The sequence below is a fragment of the Salvelinus fontinalis genome, chromosome 4 (genome assembly GCF_029448725.1).
Source record: "Salvelinus fontinalis isolate EN_2023a chromosome 4, ASM2944872v1, whole genome shotgun sequence".
Taxonomy (NCBI): Eukaryota; Metazoa; Chordata; class Actinopteri; order Salmoniformes; family Salmonidae; genus Salvelinus; species Salvelinus fontinalis.
In genome coordinates this window covers 1955511-1977056 of record NC_074668.1, presented here as the reverse complement: position 1 = coordinate 1977056, position 21546 = coordinate 1955511, and the positions used below count along the sequence as shown (strand labels likewise).

Below are 21546 nucleotides of genomic sequence, written 5' to 3'. Positions count from 1 at the left end.
GGTGAGTTTAAACTGATCTGTTCAGAAAGAGAGAACATTTCATGTTTAATGACATCATCTGTGTCAGGAACACAAATCCTCTCAGTACATGTATAAACACAGCTGAATTAAAAACTACAATAGACATCCAACAACCAGGACCATGTCAATTCTAAATACAACCCCCACAATCCCAGACAGACATATTCATTTGAAGGAAAGTATATATGTCATAGAAGAATGTGATGCTACAATCTAGAATGATATTATCCCATTTGTTCCCACATCTTTCCCAGACATGCCACTATGCTAATCTTATGCCACTAGTAAGCCTAACATGTCATCCATTTTGATTATTTATTTATTTATTTAAAAGTATGTTTTATTCTTGGTCACAGTTGTGACAGAGTGTTCTGCCTATAATAACATGAACAGATATTTATCCCTATTCCTCAACCTCAATATCTATATACCTCAGTCCACTTACCCACACACCTAAACTCAATGACCCACACACCCCAGCCCTGTTACCCCCATGTGTAACAGTATAACTTTAAACCGTCCCCTCGCCCCGACACGGGCGCGAACCAGGGACCCTCTGCACACATCGACAACAGTCACCCACGAAGCAGCGTTACCCATCGCTCCACAAAAGCCACGGCCCTTGCAAAGCAAGGGGCAACACTACTTAAGTCTCAGAGCAAGTGACGTAACTGATTGAAATGCTACTAGCGCGTACCCGCTAACTAGCTAGCCATTTCACATCCGTTACACTCACCCCCCTTTCAACCTCCTCCTTTTCCGCAGCAACCAGTGATCCGGGTCAACAGCATCAATGTAACAGTATAACTTTACGGCGTCCCCTCGCCCGGACACGGGCGCGAACCAGGGACCCTCTGCACACATCAACAACGGTTGCCCACGAAGCACGGTCGTTACCCATCGCTCCACAAAAGCCGCGGCCCTTGCAAAGCAAGGGGCAACACTACTTAAGTCTCAGAGCAAGTGACGTAACTGATTGAAATGCTACTAGCGCGTACCCGCTAACTAGCTAGCCATTTCACATCCGTTACACATGCCCTAACCCCAACACCCACATGACAATACCCTCAATATCTATATACCTCAGTCCACTTACCCACACACCTAAACTCAATGACCCACACACCCCAGCCCTGTTACCCCCATGCCCTAACCCTAACACCCACATAACAATACCCTCAAATGTATACTATCATGTACAGATACAGGAATATCTAAAATAAATTATAAAATTAGAGGCAGTGTATTTTCCCATTAGTCAGACATGTTTGGCAGGTAGCCTAACACTTAAGAGCATTGGGCCAGTAACCGAAACGTCGCTGGTTTGAATCCCTGAGGAAACTAGGAAAACATTTGTTGATATGCCCTTGAGCAAGGCACTTAATCCTAATTGCTCTGGATACATATTTTATTTATTTACGAGGCAAGTCAGTTCAGAACAAATTCTTATTTACAATGACAGTCTAGGAACAGTGAGTTAACTGGCTTGTTCAGAACGACAGATTTTTACCTTGTCAGCTCGGAGATTCAATCTAGCAACCTTTCGGTTACTGGCCCAACGCTCTGACCACTAGTCTACCTGCCACTCCTCATGTTACAAACACATTTCATCCAGACACACATTTACACATAGAGACAAATAAAACCACAAACACATTTCATTTTCAATAGTTAGTTTAGTTCTGGTCTCCCAGATACATGAAAGAAAAGTTCATCATTAATTATAGCATGGTGACTTACTATGAACTCTGGACTCTGCCATTTTAACTGCAATAAAAAGAGAAAACATTCATATTTACATCATTACCATTCATCAAATTCTCTCTGTTGCTCAATCACACAGATACAAACATCACTTCCTCTTTCTCCAGTCCTCATTGTTTTAAAACAGGACTGTTGTGTCTAGTTTGGAAAGTGAAATATACTGAGATCTCCTCTTACCTTTACTGGTCTTCACGTCCTCCACTTCACATTTAAAATAGTTTATTTAAATCCATAACCACTCTAATATTCACTATATGTGCATTTCTACACGTTTTTACTATCTACACCTCAGGTCTATACTGAGACACAACTTTCACCTTCACCTTTGCAGAGGCACTTGGAGTAAACTCCTCCCTTCAGTCTCTCTGGTTATTAGAAAACCCAGTCAAAAAGTCTAAATTGTCTATAGGCCTATCGTAAAATGTCATGAAAACAAAAATGTACATTTCTGATCTTAATTTAGGTTTAAGGTTAGGCATAAGGTTAGCAGTGTGTAGAATAGGGTTCAAATCAGAAGACCGATCCAGCCAGCAGATGGTAGTGATGTTCTTTAATTATAGTCATATTATCCTGAGCTGTAAAGATTTAACAGTGCCTATCAATATTAGCTTCTCTTATCTCTTTGGACCCATTCACATGAGTAAATGAGTGAAATTGCTTCCATGACAAATAGTCTCATTGCTTTTCCATCCCCTCCTAACAAAATAAATGTAGCTGACTGGTGGTCATTTACTGTCTGAGAAGAGACCTGCTGGTCAATGTTGGGAACTGCGGTGAATTTACAAATCAGAAAGTCAAGACGTGATTTAGGGGGCTGTTGTTGTGGGCAGTCCGGCTCTTTTTGGCTCCCAAACTGCTCTTTAATAAAAATATGTTTTGTATTTTTTCAAGTCAAACAGTTTGCAATAGTTTGACTATGATTGGTATGAAATCAATTCTAATTAAATTATTAAATGAAATCATTCTCTACCTTAACCACAATGTATTTAAAAATGCATTGGATTTTTATGATAAAGAATGCTATTAAACATGTGCATTTAAAGTATAACTTTGTAATGTATATAAACAAAGTGCATATAAATGTAACAATTCAAAACGAACACAATCTGAACAACATAATAATAGAATATTGCACCATATCAAAGAGAAATAAATAACAATGTGCAAAACTGCAGCATCCCACATAAAACATTAAACTGGTCCCTCTTTTCTCTCTCTCCTTTATTACCATGTTATAACCAGCATCCCACTTAAAACATTAAACTGGTCCCTCTTTTCTCTCTCTTCTTTATTACCATGTTATAACCAGCATCCCACTAAAACATTAAACTGGTCCCTCTTTTCTCTCTCTTCCTTATTGACATGTTATAACCAGCATCACACTAAAACATTAAACTGGTCCCTCTTTTCTCTCTCTTCTTTATTACCATGTTATAACCAGCATCCCACTTAAAACATTAAACTGGTCCCTCTTTTCTCTCTCTTCTTTATTACCATGTTATAACCAGCATCCCACTAAAACATTAAACTGGTCCCTCTTTTCTCTCTCTTCTTTATTACCATGTTATAACCAGCATCCCACTTAAAACATTAAACTGGTCCCTCTTTTCTCTCTCTTCTTTATTACCATGTTATAACCAGCATCCCCCTTAAAACATTAAACTGGTCCCTCTTTTCTCTCTCTTCTTTATTACCATGTTATAACCAGCATCACACTTAAAACTTTAAACTGGTCCCTCTTTTCTCTCTCTTCTTTATTGCCATGTTATAAACAGCATCCCACTTAAAACATTAAACTGGTCCCTCTTTTCTCTCTCTTTTTTATTACCATGTTATAACCAGCATCCCACTTAAAACATTAAACTGGTCCCTCTTTTCTCTCTCTTTTTTATTACCATGTTATAACCAGCAGCACACAGTAATGCTGACTATATTTAACTTTTATGAGAGATTTGCATTCATAAATGCAAGATGCCTCACTTTCGAGTGGCTGATGCGGTTTCTTCTCCCAGTAATTATTTGTTCTGTTTTCGAGAAGACCCTCTCAGAGGGAAGGGATGTGGCCACTATGCAGTGTCTCCCTGTCATGACTTTAGTAAGCGGTGGGTAGACAGAGACCTTGTTCTTCCACCAGCTCAGAGGATCTGCAGATCGTTGGAGGGGCATCCTCCAAATAGGATCAGACCTCCATTATGGCATCTGCTGAGGGATTCCTTCGTGCTGCATCCCCAGATGCTCTCTCGTCAAACAGCATCCAAACAGCAGACGTTGGCGCGTTCTAGCATCTATCTGCATGTTTCCGTTAGGAAAAGCCTACGTTGTGAAGTGCGCATGTGTATTAACTCAATTCTCCTGTGCACTCCTTCTAATCAGCGCGTTTTTGAAAAACCTTTGCAAAGGGTAAAGTCTACAAAACTTTGTCCACTCTGTTCATAACATATTCTAGTTTTGGGAACAAAAAAACGGTATTGCGATAAATAGTTTAATCGATGAGAAAATGTGCCACTTCAACAGTAACATCTGTAACGGCACAATAACCTTCAACCTGGCATTTCTGCTTTCCACAAACCCGAGTCGGATTGATAACCTTACCAATAAAAGCTATGAAGTCAACTTTATTCATTATCAAAGTGTCCTTTGACGCAGCACATTCATGAGCACCAGATTGCTGAACAGGCGTCGAAACAATGACAAGGCCGTTGTGTCTAGTTTGGAAAGTGAAATATACTGACATCTTCTCTTACCTTTACTGGGCTTCACGTCCTCCACTTCACATTCAAAATAGTTGATTTAAATCCATAACCATTATAATAGTCACAATATGTGCTTATCTACACGTTTTTACAGAACAATCTACACCTCAGGTCTATACTGAGACACAACTTTCACTTTCACCTTTACACAGGCACTTGGAGTAAACTCCTCCCCCCAGCCTCTCTGGTTATTAGAAAACCCAGTCATAACGTCTAAATTGTCTACAGGCCTATCGTAAAATGTCATGAAAACAAAAATATATATTTCTGATCTTAATTTAGTTTTAAGGTTAGACATAAGGTTAGCAGTGTGTAGAACAGGGTTCAAATCAGAAGACCGATCCAGCCAGCAGATGGTAGTGATGTTCTTTAATTATAGTCATATTATCCTGAGCTGTAAAGATTTAACAGTTCCTATCAATATTAGCTTCTCTTATCTCTTTGGACCCATTCACATGAGTAAATGAGTGAAATTGCTTCCATGACAAATAGTCTCAATGCTTTTCCATCTCCTCCTAACAAAATAAATGTAGCTGACTGGTGGTCATTTACTGTCTGAGAAGAGAGTATCATTGCCACCTGCTGGTCAATGTTGGGAACTGTGGTGAATTTACAAATCAGAAAGTCAGACATATGATTTAGGGGGCTGTTGTTGTGGGCAGTCCGGCTCTTTTTGGCTCCCAAACTGCTCTTTAATAAAAATATGTTTTGTATTTTTTCAAGTCAAACAGTTTGCAATAGTTTGACTATGATTGGTGTGAAAACAATTCTAATTAAATTATTAAATGAAATCATTCTCTACCTTAACCACAATGTATTTAAAAATGCATTGGATTTTTATGATAAAGAATGCTATTAAACATGTGCATTTAAAGTATAACTTTTTAATGTATATAAACAAAGTGCATATAAATGTAACAATTCAAAACGAATACAATCTGAACAACATAACAATAGAATATTGCACCATATCAAAGAGAAATAAATAACAATGTGCAAAACTGCAGCATCCCACTAAAACATTAAACTGGTCCCTCTTTTCTCTCTCTCCTTTATTACCATGTTATAACCAGCATCCCACTTAAAACATTAAACTGGTCCCTCTTTTCTCTTTCTTCTTTATTACCATGTTATAACCAGCATCCCACTAAAACATTAAACTGGTCCCTCTTTTCTCTCTCTTCTTTATTACCATGTTATAACCAGCATCCCACTAAAACATTAAACTGGTCCCTCTTTTCTCTTTCTTCTTTATTACCATGTTATAACCAGCATCCCACTAAAACATTAAACTGGTCCCTCTTTTCTCTCTCTTCTTTATTACCATGTTAAAACCAGCATCCCACTAAAACATTAAACTGGTCCCTTTTTTCTCTCTCTTCTTTATTACCATGTTATAACCAGCATCCCACTAAAACATTAAACTGGTCCCTCTTTTCTCTCTCTTCTTTATTACCATGTTATAACCAGCATCCCACTTAAAACATTAAACTGGTCCCTCTTTTCTCTCTCTTCTTTATTACCATGTTATAACCAGCATCCCACTTAAACATTAAACTGGTCCTACTTTTCTCTCTCTTCTTTATTGACATGTTATAACCAGCATCCCACTTTTAACATTAAACTGGTCCCTCTTTTCTCTCTCTTCTTTATTGCCATGTTATAACCAGCATCCCACTAAAACATTAAACTGGTCCCTCTTTTCTCTCTCTTCTTTATTACCATGTTATAACCAGCATCCCACTAAAACATTAAACCGGTCCCTCTTTTCTCTCTCTTCTTTATTACCATGTTATAACCAGCATCCCACTAAAACATTAAACTGGTCCCTCTTTTCTCTCTCTTCTTTATTGACATGTTATAACCAGCATCCCACTTAAAACATTAAACTGGTCCCTCTTTTCTCTCTCTTCTTTATTGCCATGTTATAACCAGCATCCCACTTAAAACATTAAACTGGTTCCTCTTTTCTCTCTCTTCTTTATTACCATGTTATAACCAGCATCCAACATTAAACTGGTTCCTCTTTTCTCTCTCTTCTTTATTACCATGTTATAACCAGCATCCCACTTAAAACATTAAACTGGTCCCTCTTTTCTCTCTCTTCTTTATTGTCATGTTATAACCAGCATCCCACTTAAAACATTAAACTGGTCCCTCTTTTCTCTCTCTTCTTTATTACCATGTTATAACCAGCATCCCACTAAAACATTAAACTGGTCCCTCTTTTCTCTCTCTTCTTTATTACCATGTTATAACCAGCATCCCACTTAAAACATTAAACTGGTCCCTCTTTTCTCTCTCTTCTTTATTACCATGTTATAACCAGCATCCCACTTAAAACATTAAACTGGTCCCTCTTTTCTCTCTCTTCTTTATTACCATGTTATAACCAGCATCCCACTAAAACATTAAACTGGTCCCTCTTTTCTCTCTCTTCTTTATTACCATGTTATAACCAGCATCCCACTTAAAACATTAAACTGGTCCCTCTTTTCTCTCTCTTCTTTATTGCCATGTTATAACCAGCATCCCACTTAAAACATTAAACTGGTCCCTCTTTTCTCTCTCTTCTTTATTGCCATGTTATAACCAGCATCCCACTTAAAACATTAAACTGGTTCCTCTTTTCTCTCTCTTCTTTATTACCATGTTATAACCAGCATCCAACATTAAACTGGTTCCTCTTTTCTCTCTCTTCTTTATTACCATGTTATAACCAGCATCCCACTTAAAACATTAAACTGGTCCCTCTTTTCTCTCTCTTCTTTATTGTCATGTTATAACCAGCATCCCACTTAAAACATTAAACTGGTCCCTCTTTTCTCTCTCTTCTTTATTACCATGTTATAACCAGCATCCCACTAAAACATTAAACTGGTCCATCTTTTCTCTCTCTTCTTTATTACCATGTTATAACCAGCATCCCACTTAAAACATTAAACTGGTCCCTCTTTTCTCTCTCTTCTTTATTACCATGTTATAACCAGCATCCCACTTAAAACATTAAACTGGTCCCTCTTTTCTCTCTCTTCTTTATTACCATGTTATAACCAGCATCCCACTAAAACATTAAACTGGTCCCTCTTTTCTCTCTCTTCTTTATTACCATGTTATAACCAGCATCCCACTTAAAACATTAAACTGGTCCCTCTTTTCTCTCTCTTCTTTATTACCATGTTATAACCAGCATCCCACTTAAAACATTAAACTGGTCCCTCTTTTCTCTCTGTCTTCTTTATTACCATGTTATAACCAGCATCCCACTTAAAACATTAAACTGGTCCCTCTATTCTCTCTCTTCTTTATCACCATGTTATAACCAGCAGCACAAAGTAATGCTGACCATATTTAGCTTTTATGAGAGGTTTGCATTCAGAAATGCAAGCTGCCTCACTTTCGAGGGGCTGATGCGGTTTCTTCTCTCAGTAATTATTTGTCCTGTTTTCGAGAAGACCCTCTCAGAGGGAACGGATGTGGCCACTATGCAGAGTCTCCCTGTCATGACTTTAGTAAGCGGTGGGTAGACAGAGACCTTGTTCTTCCACCAACTCAGAGGATCTGCAGATCGTTGGAGGAGGGGATCCTCCAAATAGGATCGGACCTCCATTATGGCATCTGCTGAGGGATTCCTTTGTGCTGCATCCCCAGATGCTCTCTCGTCAAACAGCATCCAAACAGCAGACGTTGGCTCGTTCTAGCATCTATCTGCATGTTTCCGTTAGGGAAAGCCTACGTTGTGAAGTGCGCATGTGCATTAACTCAATTCTCCTGTGCACTACTTCTAATCAGCGCGTTTTTGAAAAACCTTTGCAAAGGGTCAAGTCTACAAAACTTAGTCCACTCTGTTCATAACAGATTCTAGTTTTGGGAAACATTTAGTTTAATCGATGAGAAAATGTGCAGAATGTCGGCCAAAATCCGTGTCGTTCCATCTTGTCCCACTGCTCGCCAGTGGGCTTCCTCTGACTAACATATCTGTTAGTGAGTGGAAACCCCAAGCGGATGATTCACATTATAAATCCAGTGAAATGTCTCCTTCATTGTTCTATTTCTGGCAGAATTAACTTCTTCTATGATGTTATGGCGGTCCGCAAACAATCGTTTAAGTGCATGACGTCACCTACTGTGCTAGAAAGAACTATCAATCATGACATGCCCAATTCTGTATAATCATGAAAATAAAAACCAAATAAATCCTTCTACCACCCCTCCCCCATTCAACTTGATCGATCTATATCATGTTTAAATACTCCACCCTTAGGATTGTTCAGCATGTCAACAACCACTTCAACAGTAACATCTGTTACGGCACAATAACCTTCAACCTGGCATTTCTGCTTTCCACAAACCCGAGTCGTATTGATAACCTTACCAATAAAAGCTATGAAGTCAACTTTATTCATTATCAAAGTGTCCTTTGACGCAGCACATTCATGAGCACCAGATTGCTGAACAGGCGTCGAAACAACGACAAGGCCGTTGTGTCTAGTTTGGAAAGTTAAATATACTGACATCTCCTCTTACCTTTACTGGTCTTCACGTCCTCCACTTCACATTCAATATAGTTGATTTAAATCCATAACCACTCTAATAGTCACTATATGTGCATATCTACACGTTTTTACAGAACAATCTACACCTCAGGTCTTTACTGAGACAGCACTTTCACTTTCACATTTACACAGGTACTTGGAGTAAACTCCTCCCCCCAACCTCTCTGGTTATTAGAAAACCCAGTCACAAAGTCTAAATTGTCTATAGGCCTATCGTAAAATGTCATGAAAACAAAAATATACATTTCTGATCTTAATTTAGGTTTAAGGTTAGACATAAGGTTAGCAGTGTGTAGAACAGGGTTCAAATCAGAAGACCGATCCAGCCAGCAGATGGTAGTGATGTTCTTTAATTATAGTCATATTATCCTGAGCTGTAAAGATTTAACAGTGCCTATCAATATTAGCTTCTCTTATCTCTTTTGACTCATTCACATGAGTAAATTAGTGAAATTGCATCCATGACAAATAGTCTCAATGCTTTTCCATCCCCTCGTAACAAAATAAATGTAGCTGACTGGTGGTCATTGACTGTCTGAGAAGAGAGTATCATTTCCACCTGCTGGTCAATGTTGGGAACTGCAGTGAATTTACAAATCAGAAAGTCAGACATATGATTTAGGGGGCTGTTGTTGTGGGCAGTCCGGCTCTTTTTGGCTCCCAAACTGCTCTTTAATAATAAAAAAAATATTATTTTTTCAATTCAAACAGTTTGCGATAGTTTGACTATGATTGGTGTGAAAACAATTCTAATTAAATTATAAAATGAAATCATACTCTACCTTAACTACAATGTATTTAAAAATGCATTGGTTTGTTATGATAAAGAATGCTATTAAACATGTGCATTTAAAGTATAACTTTTTAATGTATATAAACAAAGTGCATATAAATGTAACAATTCAAAACGAATACAATCTGAACAACATAATAATAGAATATTGCACCATATCAAAGAGAAATAAATAACAATGTGCAAAACTGCAGCATCCCATTAAAACATTAAACTGGTCCCTCTTTTCTCTCTCTTCTTTATTGTCATGTTATAACCAGCATCCCACCTAAAACATTAAACTGGTCCCTCTTTTCTCTCTCTTCTTTATTACCATGTTATAACCAGCATCCCTCTTAAAACATTAAACTGGTCCCTCTTTTCTCTCTCTTCTTTATTACCATGTTAAAACCAGCATCCCACTAAAACATTAAACTGGTCCCTCTTTTCTCTCTCTTCTTTATTACCATGTTATAACCAGCAGCACACAGTAATGCTGACTATATTTTGCTTTTATGAGAGATTTGCATTCAGAAATGCAAGCTGCCTCACTTTCGAGGGGCTGATGTGGTTTCTTCTCTCTTCTTCTTCTTTCTTCTGCTTCTTCTTCTATGATGTCATGGCGGTCCGCAAACAATCGTTTAAGTGCATGACGTCACCTACTGTGCTAGAAAGTGCTATCAATCATGATATGCCCAATTCTGTATAATCATGAAAATAAAATAAAAACCAAATAAATCCCTACTACTGACAGTAGGTTCACTTACTACAGGAGCAGCCATGGAAGCTCCATCAGTCTGACAGTAGGTCCTCTTACTACAGGAGCAGCCATGGAAGCTCCATCAGTCTGACAGTAGGTCCTCTTACTACAGGAGCAGCCATGGAAGCTCCATCAGTCCACACTGCAATTCCACCAATCTGTTTTACAGCCTCTACATACGATACATCATGACTAAATCTATATAACTGAGCCTCTCTAGCCTCTCTCTGTACCTGGCATCCACCAAATGCTGCATTATGCCCCCCCCCACAAACACAGTTACAGCACTTGTCCTTCACATTGCTTCCACATTCACCGTAATCATGTTCCCCTCCACACATATATTATCTTTCCTTTACACTGAGCAGCTATATGTCCCATTATTTGGCATTTAATACACTGCAGTGCATATGGGACACATTCTCTAACATTGAAATGAAGGAATCCTATCTGTACTTTTCCAGGCAAAACCTTCTCAAACCTCAGCAGCACTGATAGGCTTTCACTTCTTTAACCCTCTTTCCTGCTGATCAACCTTTTGGTCTCAGTCACTCTGCCTCCCTTCACATGTTCTTTAATATCATCTGTGGACATAGATATAGGGACACCAGTGATGACTCCCCTCAACCTAGCATAAACAACAGGGACATGGCTTTTAATTCTTTAATCCATTAAGCTTTTCCATATTCAGAATCTTCTCTTGCTGAGCCTAGCTACCACAAAATATGAACATTCGCTAAAAGTCACACTCAAAATCTCTCAAGTTTAATTTGCGTGCACCACGCTGGCCTGCAGCTCACGGCACCATCCTCTGCTCCATTTACCACAGTTCTTCTCTCTCCACTCAAGTGTTTGCTAGTGCAATGATGTTTCATCTTGCTCGCGGGGGCCATCTTGCACCCGGGCGCCTCTTGAACCGGAATTGACACCACAGATGAGCCTCACCATCACTAATACCACCCCACAAAATGCACTTCAGTTTGGTTTCAAAGTCATACTGATGGTCACAACAAAAAAAATGCATTTTGCTCAACTCATCAAACAGAGGCAGTGCCCAGGATAGTGATATTAGTAGGTTAACTGAAAAGGCCTGCTGCCTCTGGTCTGCAGCCATTTAACACACACATAATTTATACTCTGAACTTCCTCTTGTCACTATGGGCGGCCTAGTGGTTAAGAGTGTTGGGCCAGTGAGTGTTAAAGGTCTCTGGTTCAAATCCCCGAGCAGACTAGGTGAAAAATCTTTCGATGTGCCATTGAGCAAAGCACTTCACCCTAATCTGCTCCTGTAAGTCCCTCTGGATAAAAATGTCTGCTAAATGACAGTGTTATAATGTCTATATAACAGTGTTATAATGTCTATATAACAGTGTTATAATGTCTATATAACAGTGTTATAATGTCTATATAACAGTGTTATAATGTCTATATAACAGTGTTATAATGTCTATATAACAGTTAGTGCTGTTTGCGCGAGCACTCAGACTTGATTCAACTAATCAAGTCATCATCAAACCTTTGATTTGAATCAGGTTTGTGAGTGCTCCCCTTTGGGTCTCCAGAACCAGGATTGGGAGACCCTGGTCTTAACACCCAGAGGTCTATTCATTCAGAACAAAACCGTAGCAAACAGTTTGTAACGGAAACCATTAACTTGGAACAAAAACATGCTTTTCAATAAAAATTCAAGTTTCTTTTGGACAAATTCAGGTTGGTCCCCTCCCCTTTTCCTTCTGTTTGCTTCTGCTGGTTTCCGTGTGGGTTTGAGTGGTAGTGAAAACACCCCAGGTTTCCACTGACCCACCATGCTCATCATACTCAGATCATAGAAGGTGGCACAGACATGGGCTGGCTGCATGTTGTCTACACACGGTGTTCAGTTTCATTATATTGCCTAACTTTCTATTCTGGTTCAGAGGGGAAAGTGAAATCCAGAAAGTGAAATGCTGTGCTTTCTTCCTCCTTTGGTTGATTTGGAGTTTTTTGGTTCTGCAAAGCCATAAAACCTGTATTATAATGATGGTACTGATATAATAGGCCTCCTATCTACTAGACTCACTGTCAGTCTGGGAATATTAAAGTATGGTAATATAGTAATACTAACACAGCTAAAATTACATTATTACTTTGTTATAAACTTGTATTAGCCTTCATCTAATCCTATTTTATCTGACCATAATAGCCTTTATTATAAGACATATGTTATTCAACCCCATGTTATTCTACCCATGTTATTCTACCCATGTTATTCAACCCATGATATTCAACCCATGATATTCAACCCATGACTGTACGTTTGTTTATTGTGTAACTCTGTGTTGTTGTTTTTGTCGCACAACTTTGCTTTATCTTGGCCAGGTCGCAGTTGTAAATGAGAACTTGTTCTCAACTGGTCTACCTGGTTAAATAAAGGTTAAATAAAAATAAAAATGAAAAAGAATTGTTATTAGATGATAATAAGAAGAGATACATGCTTACCACAAACAAGTCTGACGAAATTTGAAACATCTTGCTATTTTTGATGAATGGGAATTCCAAGGAGACTAATTAATTCAGTGTTTTTTTCTTCCTGCCACTAATTCTGCTTTTTTGAAAATGGACTACTGGAAGTCGTTGTTCTCCCTGCTAAATTTAGGCCTAGTTGAATGCACTAAAACCTTGCTCACACTGCAGGCCTTAATGCTCAAATCAGTTATGTTTTTCAAATCCGTTTTGGAATTTCTCACTGTCCAAACAGCAAGTTACAAGTGACCACATCGGATTAGTATGTGTTCAGACAGCATTGATTTGATGACATGGCTAGTTGTCATAGTAACGATGGGTTTGTGTTCAGACAGCATTCATTTGATGACATGGCTAGTTGTCATAGTAACGATGGGTTTGTGTTCAGACAGCATTCATTTGATGACATGGCTAGTTGTCATAGTAACGATGGGTTTGTGTTCAGACAGCATTCATTTGATGACATGGCTAGTTGTCATAGTAACGATGGGTTTGTGTTCAGACAGCATTCATTTGATGACATGGCTAGTTGTCATAGTAACGATGGGTTTGTGTTCAGACAGCATTCATTTGATGACATGGCTAATTGTCATAGTAACTATGGGTGTGTGTTCAGACAGCATTCATTTGATGACATGGCTAGTTGTCATAGTAACGATGGGTTTGTGTTCAGACAGCATTCATTTGATGACATGGCTAGTTGTCATAGTAACGATGGGTGTGTGTTCAGACAGCATTCATTTGATGACATGGCTGGTTGTCATAGTAACAATGGGTGTATGTGCGGTGGTGTAGGCTGATTGGTGCTCCTACTTCCTCTCACTCAGAAGTTATGTAGCAAGCTAAGATGACAACAATGCCTGCCAGGGATGTTTCCCACATACTTTGAATGTTCAAAATCATAGTGTCAGAACACCTTTAAAGCCTCAAAGGATAAGTTGATCCAACTTTCAAAACAAATTATTTTTCAGCCACAGCAGTCAACTAGCTAGCCACAGCAGTCAGCTAGCTAGCCACAGCAGACAAATAGCTAGCCACAGCAGTCAACTAGCTAGCCACAGCAGTCAACTAGCTAGCCACAGCAGTCAACTAGCTAGCCACAGCAGTCAACTAGCTAGCCACAACAGTCAACTAGCTAACCACAACAGCCAACTAGCTAGCCACAACAGTCAACTAGCTAGCCACAGCAGTCAGCTAGCTAGCCACAACAGTCAACTAGCTAGTCACAGCAGTCAGCTAGCTAGCCACAACAGTCAACTAGCTAGCCACAGCAGTCAGCTAGCTAGCCACAACAGTCAGCTAGCTAGCCACAACAGTCAACTAGCTAGTCACAACAGTCAACTAGCTAGTCACAGCAGTCAGCTAGCTAGCCACAACAGTCAACTAGCTAGTCACAGCAGTCAGCTAGCTAGCCACAGCAGTCAACTAGCTAGCCACAGCAGTCAACTAGCTAGCCACAACAGTCAACTAGCTAGCCACAGCAGTCAACTAGCTAGCTGTTTACTTTTCTACCACATTCACTCATTTGTTTGTAAACAACTAACAAGCTAGTTAGCTCTCTCATGATCTTGTCAAACTGTCAACAGAGTAGCTAGGAAGCAACAAGATATGCCAAACAACAGCCTAAAAACCACTTGAGGGCAAATAAATCAGATTTGACCGTTCAGACACAAGTCTCATGGCCAGGAATCAGATTTGTATCTGACTTTAAACCACCGATGAAGGTGGTTTGAAATGTGACTTGAAATGTCCAATTCCATGTGCTTTTTGCTGTTCAGACTGCAGGAAAAATAACAGAATAGAGTCGGATATGAAAAAAATGTGGATTTGAGTCATTTCAAACTGCCAATGGGAACAAGCCTTATATGTAAGTCACTCTGGAGAAGAGCGTCTGATAAATGACCACAATGTAAAATTAGATGTGATCTTCACCGGGCAGTCCACTGCCAATAGAGAGCTCTTTCCATCAGTCTGCTAATGGAAAAAACATTGTCTGGCTTCCTAATGCTTGTTGGAATTTTCAGTTCCTTATTCTGGGTTCCTTGCACCCGATCAAGTGAAATGAATCTAAATTAAACACAAGTGATATGAAGCTATCAGCCTTGATAAATGTGTTGCAGAATGATTCTGATAGGAAAAAGAACACAAGTGATATGAAGCTATCAGCCTTGATAAATGTGTGGCAGAGTGATTCTGATAGGAAAAAGAACACAAGTGATATGAAGCTATCAGCCTTGATAAATGTGTTGCAGAATGATTCTGATAGCTTCATATCACTTGTGTTCTTTTTCCTATCAGCCTTGATAAATGTGTTGCAGAATGATTCTGAAAAAATAAAGATACAACAGGGTAATAATAGTACTGTATTGATGTATTCGGCCTGTTAATATATTGTAATAGTTCCTGTGTGTAGCTGGTGTGGAGGAGTCAGGCGCAGGACAGCAGATATGAGTAAAAAACGTAATTTACTCAAAGAATCAATAAATACAACACAATAAACTAGCCCAAGATAACGGACCGTATACATACGAACAATCACTCACTAACAACCATGGGGGAACAGAGGGTTAAATAATGAACAAGTAATTGGAGGATGGAAACCAGGTGTGTAAAACAAAGACAAAACAAACGGAAAATGAAAAGTGGATCGGCGATGGCTAGAAGGCCGGTGATGTCGACCGCCGAACGCCGCCCGAACAAGGAGAGGGACCGAAAAGAACACAAGTGATATGAAGCTATCAGCCTTGATAAATGTGTGGCAGAATGATTCTGATAGGGAAAAGAACACAAGTGATATGAAGCTATCAGCCTTGATAAATGTGTGGCAGAATGATTCTGACAGGGAAAAGATACGACAGGGTAATAATAGTACTGTATTAACTCCCTAGGAGATGTTGTTGCATATGCAGTGTATAAAGTCAGGTCCACAATTATTGACACCCTTGTTAAAGGTCCACAATTATTGACACCCTTGATAAAGGTCCACAATTATTGACACCCTTGATAAAGATGAGAAGAAACATAGTAGCTTTATTTTCATGTCATCTGAACATGGTATAGGTTCCGATCGCGCCCGTTTCCGTTTAACAACCTGCAGGTGTTTACATTTGTTGGATGCCATTAAAAAGGAGCCTCATACCAACTGTAAAATATGGTGGTGGATCTTTGATGTTATGGGACTATTTTGCTTGTTCTTTTTGTTGTTGTCCACAAAGTCATAAACTCTGCCTATTTCTACAATTCATCTTCTGAAAAATTTGATTTTTAAACCTAACCCTAACCTTAACCTTAAATGAAGACCAAAAAGCTCATTTTTGTTTTGTCCTGGGGCCCTTGTTACGGTCAACGACATCAAATTTGCCAAGTACCAGGCCATTTTAGCCGAAAACCTGATTCCCTTCTCCAGGAGTCTGAAACTTGGCCACAAGTGGATCTTCCAGTAAGACAAGCGATATCAAGGATCTGGAAAGTCTCTGTTATAGAGGAATGGTCTAAGATCCCTCCTGATGTGTTCTTCATTCTCATAACCTAACATAGCAGGTCTAAGATCCCTCCCGATGTGTTCTTCATTCTCATAACCTAACGTAGCAGGTCTAAGATCCCTCCTGATGTGTTCTTCATTCTCATAACCTAACGTAGCAGGTCTAAGATCCCTCCTGATGTGTTCTTCATTCTCATAACCTAACGTAGCAGGTCTAAGATCCCTCCCGATGTGTTCTTCATTCCCATAACCTAACGTAGCAGGTCTAAGATCCCTCCCGGTGTGTTCTTCATTCTCATAACCTAACGTAGCAGGTCTAAGATCCCTCCCGATGTGTTCTTCATTCTCATAACCTAACGTAGCAGGTCTAAGATCCCTCCCGATGTGTTCTTCATTCTCATAACCTAACGTAGCAGGTCTAAGATCCCTCCCGATGTGTTCTTCATTCCCATAACCTAACGTAGCAGGTCTAAGATCCCTCCTGATGTGTTCTTCATTCTCATAACCTAACGTAGCAGGTCTAAGATCCCTCACCGATGTGTTCTTCATTCTCATAACCTAACGTAGCAGGTCTAAGATCCCTCCTGATGTGTTCTTCATTCTCATAACCTAACGTAGCAGGTGTAAGATCCCTCCTGATGTGTTCTTCGTTCTCATAACCTAACGTAGCAGGTCTAAGATCCCTCCCGATGTGTTCTTCATTCTCATAATCTAACGTAGCAGGTCTAAGATCCCTCCCAATGTGTTCTTCATTCTCATAACCTAATGTAGCAGGTCTAAGATCGTATGTCTATGAGAAATTCAGTTTTTAAACACTTTCCAATCTTAACCACTGAATTTGTACTTGTTCTACCCAGCATTTACCATGTTTTGACTAGATTGCTAAAGTATTATTTGATTATATTATCCCTAAAATCCTCTTTACAATTGTAACAAGACAGATTTTCAATATGGCATGTTTAATTTCAATATAACGAATCACTAGGCTATAAATGAAGGATAAAGTTAAAATAGTGAATATATATAGAAATTTTTATAAACTCCAAAAGTCTGATCCTCATTTTGTGTGAAGACGAGGGATTCCCCCACACTTCCTTTTTTGCAGCAATATAAACCCAGAGACAACATCATTCAGTTTCAGTAGACACCAGCCGACCACAGCCAACACAGACTCAAGATGCCTTTCAAGCCACACTACCTGTTGGTCTCCCTGACTCTCTGCTGGTTCGTGGCTCTTCAAGGTGAGATATTGCATCTTTATCTATATATATATATGAATCTGTTCAACTTGACTCTTGAACTATCGACAAACCAAACCTATTATCAATTTTTTTTTTTACAATTTAATTGCAATTATCACAATCAATCCATTGCAGTTTTAAGTGTCTCAGAGTAGGGTCAGTATTCAATCCGTATGGCAGAAGTTCTGCGTTGCAGCGTGAGTGAAATTTAAAGGTAATGTTCCTTAGCGGAAACTGCATTCACGGTAAACGCTGCATGTCGGCTCAATCAGATATTACCGTTACATTGCTGTCACGCAATCACTGTCTTTTTACTGGTGTTTTTAGTTCTTTACCTACCTATTGTTCACCTAATACATTTTTTGCACTATTGGTTCAAGCCTATAAGTAAGCATTTCACTGTAAGGTCTACTAATAAACTTTGATTTGATCTGTAACACTTCAGCGATGATACAGACTGAATAGAGCCCTAAGAGTGCTGATCTAGAATCAGTTTTGTTTTTGTAACATTCACATGTTTCAAAGTGCAACTTTTAGTGATGATAAAAAGGTGTTACCTCTATCCCGTAAACCTTAACCTTTAACCCCAAATGTGAACAATACTATATTGTTATTGTATGTAATTTTCACGGTCTCCATCCCAGCAGCATTCCCCATGAACGGCTGTGCTGCATGTCAGAAGTGTCTCTGCATCCGGACGTCCTCTGCTTTCATCTCTCCTAGGCTGTTCCACAGGATAGAGATCCTACCTCCAGGTGCCCACTGTCGTCAAACAGAGATCATGTGAGTCAACTAACACCACCTAACAACCAGTCAAGAACACTTTCACAGTCAACAAGCAAACCAACATCTAGTTCTAAAATATCATTTTTTTTAAAAACATGACTTAGTTACATTAACCTAATAAAAACTGTTCTCTATGAATGAGGTTTGTACAGTAGCCCCAATACATTACCTGGTCTGTCTAATACATTATCACAGCATTCATAATACATTACCTGGTCTGCCTAATACATTATCACAGCATTCATAATACATTACCCGGTCTGCCTAATAAATTATCATAGCATGCCTTATACATTATCACAGTATGTCTAATACATATCACAGTATGTCTAATACATTATCACAGCATTCATAATACATTACCTGATCTGCCTAATACATTATCACAGCATGCCTAATACATTATCACAGTATGTCTAATACATATCACAGTATGTCTAATACATTATCATAGCATGCCTAATACATTATCACAGTATGTCTAATACATATCACAGTATACCTAATACATTACCTGGTCTGCCTAATACATGATCACAGCATGCCTAATACATGATCACAGTATGTGTAATATATTATCACAATATACCTAATACATTATCACAGTATGCGTAATACAAGTCGGATGAGCGTTCAAAACGATTCTTCCTAGTCGGGTCTCGTTTTTTTCAGTTTCCAGTTGTCTTGAACAGTTGTCTTGGCTACTCATTCATTACAGTGTGAGTGGAAGTAGAGAGAAACATGTTTTATATTATGTAATAGTGTTGAATTAAAAAACAGTGACAGAGCAGAATGAAAACTTAAACATGAACTCACTCATAAAATAACAGCAGCTGTTTGCTTTGATCATTTCTCCCTGGTCATGGTTTTAAAAGTTATGAAATCTTACATAGGCTGGTATCAAACTTTTCTGTGGCAAGAGTCGTGGAAGTCGTAGGCACAGTGATTTGAGCTATCCGATTGGCCAGCGCAGTAGGATCACTCGATTTATCCATTTTTCTAGTCAAGGCTATCCTATTCAACTATTGCTGTACATATACTATTATATCCTACCTATTCTACATATATACTATATATTCTATCCACATACTGTCCACAATGACTATACATTCAATCACACATGTATACATATACATACAGTGCATTCAGAAAGTATTCAGACCCCTTGACTTTTTCAACATTTTATTATGTTTACAGCCTTTTTCTAAAATGGATTAAATAAAAAACTGTCCTCATCAATTTACACACAATACTCCATAATAACAAAGCAAAAACAGGTTTTTAGACATTTTAGCAAATGTATTAAAACTAAAAAACAGAAACACCTTATTTACATAAGTATTCAGACGCTTTGCTATGAGACTCTAAATTGAGTTTAGATTCATCCTGTTTCCATTGATTATCGTTGAGATGCTTCTACAACTTGATTGGAGTCCTCCTGTGGTAAATTCAATTGATTAGACATGATTTGGAACATCTCACACCTGTCTATATAAAGTTCCTAGAGTTGTCAATGCATTTCAGAGCAAAAACCAGCCATGAGGTGGAAGGAATGCCAAGAGTGTGTAAAGCTATCATCAAGGCAAAGGGTGGCTACTTTGAACAATCTCAAATATAAAATATATTTTGATTTGTTTAGCACTTTTTTGGATTACAACATGATTCCACATGTGTTATTTCATAGTTTTGATGTCTTCACTATTATTCTACAATGTAGAAAATAGTAAAAATAAAGAAAAACCCTGAAATGAGTAGGTGTCCAAACTTTTGACTGGTACTGTATCTATACATACATTTACATATACAGTACTCAGACTTTGCTCGTCCTAATATTTATAGATTTCTTCATTCCATTCTTTGACTCAGATGTGTGTGTATTGTTAGATATTACTGCACTGTTGGAGCTGGGAACACAACCATTTCACTACAGCCGTAATAACATCTGCTAAATATGTGTACGTTCATATTGACATTTTCTGATAGGTTTTATTCTGCAGTGTATGATATGTAACCATGGTGACGCTGTAATATATATCCCTCCCTTCATTCATCAGCGTTACCAAGAAGGACAAAGCCATCGTCTGTGTGACTCCAGATGCACGATGGATCAACAAAGTCATTGCCAAGTTACAAAGGTAAATACAACACACACACACACGAGCACACACACACACTTCTGTTGACTTTAACACAGACCATCTCTTTCTACAGAACCAACAAGAAGAAGAGAAGTGCAGAACTTCCCATCTCAACCACCATTGAGTGAATTGGAACAGGAATGTATCAAGTTGGAGCTAAATGGAAATGTGATGCCAATGTGATGCCAATGTGATGCCAATGTGATACCAATGTGATGCCAATGTGATGCCAATGTGATGCCAATGTGATGCCAATGGATTCTGTTCAAATACGATTCCAATACCAAGTTAATTAGTTTATCTTAAATGATCTCAGTACGTATTGTTAGGTTCTTATTTTTCAGAGTAAATAACCCACGGACACTAGAGAAGCTTTAACCAAGTTTAGTTCTTCCCAGAGGTTCTGTACAGCTGTAATTCAGACAACCCAACATTTGTCCCATCCAGATATTTATATCCCACTTAAGACCCTCCTCCTTCTCTTCAATCCTTTCATCTTATGGTTCTACAGGAAGAGAGTAAAAAGGGTAACAGGATACCAAACCTTTATTACTCCCTTCAGGTGACCTGTCCTCACCTCCTGAACTCAACCCCTCCTTCCTCTAATCCACAGATGTCCATCTGTCTCCCCTGTTTCACACTTTGCTCTCCTCTCGTCCCCCAACACATTCCACAGCTATCTGTCTTTCTACAGAGACCCAGTCTCTTTTACTCCTTAATATACTATGTGTCTAATCTATCATGTCTTTAATATCTCAATGTTCAAACTGTA

General features: G+C 38.7%; 1 protein-coding gene across 1 annotated transcript in view; it reads left to right on the top strand.

The window, feature by feature from the left end:
• Positions 1 to 21546, top strand: part of LOC129852991 (C-X-C motif chemokine 13-like) — a 25799-nt gene extending 4253 nt beyond the window's left edge. Inside the window, exons 3-6 of the mRNA XM_055918599.1 lie at positions 17715 to 17850; positions 18498 to 18633; positions 20691 to 20771; positions 20848 to 21546. Of these exons, the coding sequence (XP_055774574.1) occupies positions 17787 to 17850; positions 18498 to 18633; positions 20691 to 20771; positions 20848 to 20902 (336 nt within the window). The 5' untranslated portion in view covers positions 17715 to 17786 and the 3' untranslated portion in view covers positions 20903 to 21546. The remainder of the gene's footprint in view (positions 1 to 17714; positions 17851 to 18497; positions 18634 to 20690; positions 20772 to 20847) is intronic.